Source organism: Tamandua tetradactyla, chromosome 8, assembly GCF_023851605.1.
Source record: "Tamandua tetradactyla isolate mTamTet1 chromosome 8, mTamTet1.pri, whole genome shotgun sequence".
In the NCBI taxonomy this organism is placed as follows: domain Eukaryota; kingdom Metazoa; phylum Chordata; class Mammalia; order Pilosa; family Myrmecophagidae; genus Tamandua; species Tamandua tetradactyla.
Genome location: NC_135334.1, coordinates 79,119,860 through 79,125,132, shown reverse-complemented (window position 1 = coordinate 79,125,132; position 5,273 = coordinate 79,119,860). Strand labels below are relative to the sequence as shown.

The window sequence follows — 5,273 nt, the reverse complement described above, 5'->3', positions numbered from 1 at the left end:
GTGTGTGTGTGTGTGGAGTATATCGTAACCTATTTAAAAGCATATACTTTCACTACCTACTGGATTCCAGTAACTCTTCCCAGTTGTGACACCCAGAAATATCTGTAGAAATTCCCCCTGTGGGCAGAACCATTCCTACCCACCACCTTCATTGAGAACTAGCAATTTAAACCATATACATTTATTCTAATTATTGATATGAGTAGGTAATGCCTTTCTGTGGCCGCTTTCAATCCACAGCAGTAGTACTGAGAGTTGTGACAGAGACCATATAACCTTAAACTCGCGCATATTTGCTATTTGGTCCTTTTCAGGAAGATTTTGTTGACATCTCCTCTATTGTTTAAAACATATATTTTTCAGTTATTATAATCAAATTTCAAAAATAACATACCATGTCACATATAAAATGAGAATTTTCTCTCTCCAAACCTATCTTTACCTATTTTTGCTATGTATCTTCTACATGTGTTACAAACACAAGTGTATTGCTACTTTTTTCTCCCTATGTCCTCTCCTTCAATACTTCCAATTACCAATTACATGAATACTAGACCTGTCCTATCTCTTCTGAGCATTTTTGGTTCCGGTAAACTGAATCTAGATTATGGAGTCTTGATTGAAATGACTTTATAAGACTTATACAAAAGACTTAAACCTTTTATAAGTGTAAAAACAGTCATTAAAATAAAATACTACCACAAGTACCTCTACCTTCATGTACAAAAAACAAATCTCACAACATTAAAGTAATATTTACAATTATGCAAAAAACAATATATAAACAGTGACTTTTCATGGAAAATGTTTGAAAACTCTCATTGCGGAGGCACATTGTCCCCGTGGTCCTGGATTTAGCTCCTTAGTTTTTCCCTAGGTTCCCATCTGTGCAGTTACCCCAGTCAGATTTGTTCATTTTCTACCAGGAAGCTTAGCTTTAGTTCACTCACCACTTAATCTGGAAATGTTGCAGTAAGAATTTATTTATTGGAGCAGTATATTTGAATGTGAGGTTCTTAGTATTGAGTCATCATTTCTACTAGGCTAAACTGTAACATCTTGTCTCTGGATTGTACCTGGTTCTGGAAAAGGGCCTCCTGCCTTTCAGCCCTGGTTCTTTTGTATGAATGCACTTTATAGGACGGCTTCCTGCTGTCCTCTCCTATCTGGGCAGACCTGTCTTCCAAGTGGCCACTGCCCTGGGCTTCTGCCTCGAGGTCCCCGAGGCTGCCTTACCCACTGACTGCTGTCCCACTGCTTCTTGGGCTTCTGCTTACTCCAGATTCAGAAGCTTTGCCCTTGGTATGTTATTCCCTCGGAACATACTTGTTTATATCTTCAAATGATGACTTATTTTCTTCCTTTATGATCTTGTTTTAAAGCAGAACAATATCAGAGAGATTTACCCCAATTACCACATTTAAATTATTTCCCTTCAGTCAGCTCAAATCATTCTGTAAGGGAAGATTGTTTACTATTTCCTTCACAGCACTTATTTTGTAAAATTCTCTTAATTATTGTGTTTTGTTTGGCAGGGTTGCTATGACATCCTAGTTAAGATGTTGATGATACATGTTTTTAATTACTGCTTTCTACTGATGTAAGTGCATGTTTATTTTTCAAGCAGTAGTTGATAACATATTCAGGAGCTGAGAAATAAAATGACAGTTTTTTATTTTATTTTATTTTATTTTTTCATCATTTCCAGCTGAAGAAGAAAGGGAAGTGGACAGACCTTGGCAGAATGGAACCATAAGAAGGCCAGGGATGTAACACAGCGTTTTCAGGTGTGTCTGAAAGACCCACTCTTTAGGAAATGTACTGGTATCAGAGAGTTTTTCTTTTCATGGTTGAAACAAAATAACAGATGTCTATACGCTGTTATTGGAATGCAAAAGCTTAGGTCAAAATGGATGTTTTCGGGGTACAAGGGTGTAGTTCAGCAGTTGAATTCTTACCTGCCATATGGGAGACCCAGGTTCAATTCCTCACCCATGCACTTCCCCAAACAAACAAACAAAAACCAAACAAACAAAAAATTCAACAAACAGTGCTGCAATAATGGTATACTCCCATAGAAAAAGAATGACATGTGACCCCTGCCATACAGCATACAAAAAGGATGTGCTTTATAAGAAATGTTTGAATATCCTCAAGTATAATGAGTAACCTGAGACACAAGGGCATAAATTAAATTAAGTAATTGCTTTTTTATGGTTGTGAAATGCCTACAACTCAGACCTACATTTCCATCTGATCCTTCTGTACTTCCCCAAATTATTTTTACTACGCTAAACTATCTTTACACAGCCTGTACATGTACCTTATTCCATTCCTCACACTTTTCAATTCAGTATATATTCCTGAAACTCAGTGATTTGTGTATTTCTTCTTATGAGAAAAGATGTAAAATTATAGAAAAACCATGTATAAAATAAAGAGTTCCCACATTCCCATCTATTTTTAATACCTTGCATTAGTGTGGTACATTTGTCATAATTCATGAAAGAACATTTTTATCTTTGTCCTATGAACTCTGTCATTACAGTCGGGTTAACTGTCATGTATCTGCCCAGGCATGATCTGAACTTCTTTCTGGAAGCAACAACATGGCTCTATTCATTTTTGTGAATAGGAATTACCAGAGTTCCCAGGATACAGTGAGTGCTCAGAAGCTGTCCAATTAACAAGGAAAGTTTATCTGTACTATTTTGTATCTTGGCATTATTATACTGGGTCATATACTATAATACTTACAGTTGTTGGGCTCATGAGCAGAGGTATCTTCACATTTAGCACATTATCATGTCCAGTATCCAAAAGATAAATGGCCAATATACAGATAATATTTGGAAAGAGAATTTATGAATATTTTAAATCAAATGAAACTAACGCTTTATGTATGACGCTTGAGAAATACAGGCAAAAATCCTATGCTTTGTGTACAGCCATAACAAAAGACCAACTTTTAAGAGAGGGAGAGAGGGGAAATGTGGTAGAAGTCTGAAAGACAAAGACCTCAATCTAGAACGGTGTCGACCTTCCATTATTTAGGAATAAAATTCAAGTGCTATTGCTTTTTCTCCAATATATTTCCTTTGTGTGTATGAGAATAAAATCACTTGCACATAAGACAATGACAAAATATCCATATTTGATTTTTCAGCAACATAAAATTCATGAAAAATGCCACTTGTATTTCAGGAAAAAAAATCTCTCTTTAGAACCTGCCCCATGGAATCTCATTATTTAGACAAAAAAAAAAAAGGATTACAAGCATGAGAAAAAGAGGCAGATTAAAGAAATTCCTGAAGGAGGAACGAGACACAAGGAAAGAAGCAAATGATGAAACCCTGAAGAGTTAGAGTAGAAGACACAATATCTAGTTTACCCAGTTTGAGATTAGAGCTCAGAACTGTGTTTCCCAGGCTACTTGTCCATTGGTAATTTGTAAGAGTCATCCTCCTTTAGGACTGCAGAGGTCCAGTTGCAGTTGTCCTCATCACCACCCTTTCTTCAGTAGTCTCTGGATTCCTTGCTTGATTTCCTGGGTTCGCACCCCATACACAATGGGGTTGAGGGCTGCGGGGATGACGTGGTGGAGGACATTGAGCAAGACCGGCACATCAGGGGAGACCTTCTGCTTAGCCACGTGAGTAAGGACGAAGACCAGGAGGATGGTACTGAAGAAGAGGATGAGGATGAAGTGGGAGCCACACGTGCTTAAGGCCTTGGTCATGGCACCCTCTGCCTTGAGTCTCAGCACCGCTCGCAGTATGAGGGTGTAGGAAAGGAATATAAGAATGAGGTCAGTTCCTAGCAGTGTCCAACCTCCAGCAAATTGGAGAAGGCGATTGATGGTGACATCATCACAGGAGAGCATGGAGACAGACATATTGGCACAGATGCAGTTCTCAATGACATTCCTACCGCAGTAACGGAGTAGGGCAGAGAGGATGGGAACGGATACAGTAATAAGGGAATTTCTGGCCAAAATAAATATGGCAGCCTTGACTACAAATTGATCAGTTATGATAGATGGATATCTCAGCGGATGACAGATGGCTACATAGCGGTCATAAGCCATGACCATAAAAGTGCAAGACTCCATGGCTAAGAAACAATTCATGATGTACATCTGGAGGAAGCAAGCAAAGAAACTGATGGACCTGAGATCAAACCAGAAGATGGCCAGGACCTTTGGAATAACAGTGAGACAGAGCACCATGTCTAGCAGGGAAAGGAGGCTGAGCAGGTAGTACATGGGCTGGTGCAGAGAGTCCTCCAGCCGGATGGTGACCAGGAGAATAACATTGGCCCCCATGGCCAGGAGGAAGAGGAGGCTGAGAGGCAGGGACAGCCAGAGTTGCCAGCTGGGAGACCTGACAAAGCAGTTCAGAAGGAAGTATGATACCCCCGTGGAGGTAGAACTATTTCTGGAAGGTGTCATCTTGTGGCTTTTGCTTCTACAGATTTCCTTTGGTGATCTGATAAATTAGGATCAAAATTAGCTTCATAGCCCAATTAAAAAGTGGGCAAGAGGATTTGAATAGATATTTCTCAAAAAAAGCTATAAAAATGGACAATTGCACATGGAAAAACCTCAACCTCATTAGACATCAGGAAAATGCAAATAAAAATGCAATGAGGTACTACTTCACACCCACTAGGATGGCTATTATTAAAGAAACAGAAAATAATATGAGGATCCAGAGAAGTAAGAGCCCTTACATATTTTTGGTGGGAGTGTAAAATGGTGCGGTTCGTAAAATAGTTGGGCGGTTCCTCAGCAAGTTGAAAGTAGAATTATGACATGACTTGGCAGTTTTACTCCTGAGTATATACCTGAAAAAACTGAAAGTAGTTACTTTTGAAAAAATATACACACCAAAGTTCATAGCACATTATTTGCAATAGCCAGAAGGTAGAAGTAAACTGAGTGTTCATCAACAGATGGATGGATAAACCAAATGTGGTATAAACATGCAATGCAATTTTATTCAGCCATAAAAAGGAATGAAGTTCTGATACATGAATGAACCTTGAAGACATTATGTTGAGGGAAATAAGACAAACATAAAAGAACAAATATTGTATGATTCTACTTACTATGAAATAGCTGTGATACGGTAATTCATAGAAGCATAAAGTGGAATACAGATTGTCAGAGACCTGGGGGAATGGAAAAGGATAGAGATATATTGCTTAATGGGGTCAAATTCTGTGGGGGAGATGAAAAATTTTGTAATAAGTGGTGATGATGGTAGCACAAC

The 5,273-nt window shown here is 38.5% G+C and overlaps 1 protein-coding gene and 1 long non-coding RNA gene across 2 annotated transcripts; one reads left to right on the top strand and one right to left on the bottom strand.

Annotated features, from left to right (window-relative positions):
- Positions 1-1,534: 1,534 nt before the first annotated feature.
- Positions 1,535-2,654, top strand: LOC143643602 (uncharacterized). The gene is made up of 3 exons (XR_013156307.1): positions 1,535-1,600; positions 1,709-1,787; positions 2,549-2,654. It is a non-coding gene; the product is annotated as an uncharacterized LOC143643602 (long non-coding RNA).
- Positions 2,655-3,502: 848 nt separating this feature from the next.
- Positions 3,503-4,450, bottom strand: LOC143643601 (olfactory receptor 56A3). The gene has a single exon (XM_077112211.1). It carries the CDS (start codon positions 4,448-4,450, stop codon positions 3,503-3,505), a length of 948 nt encoding a protein of 315 aa, XP_076968326.1.
- Positions 4,451-5,273: the final 823 nt, after the last annotated feature.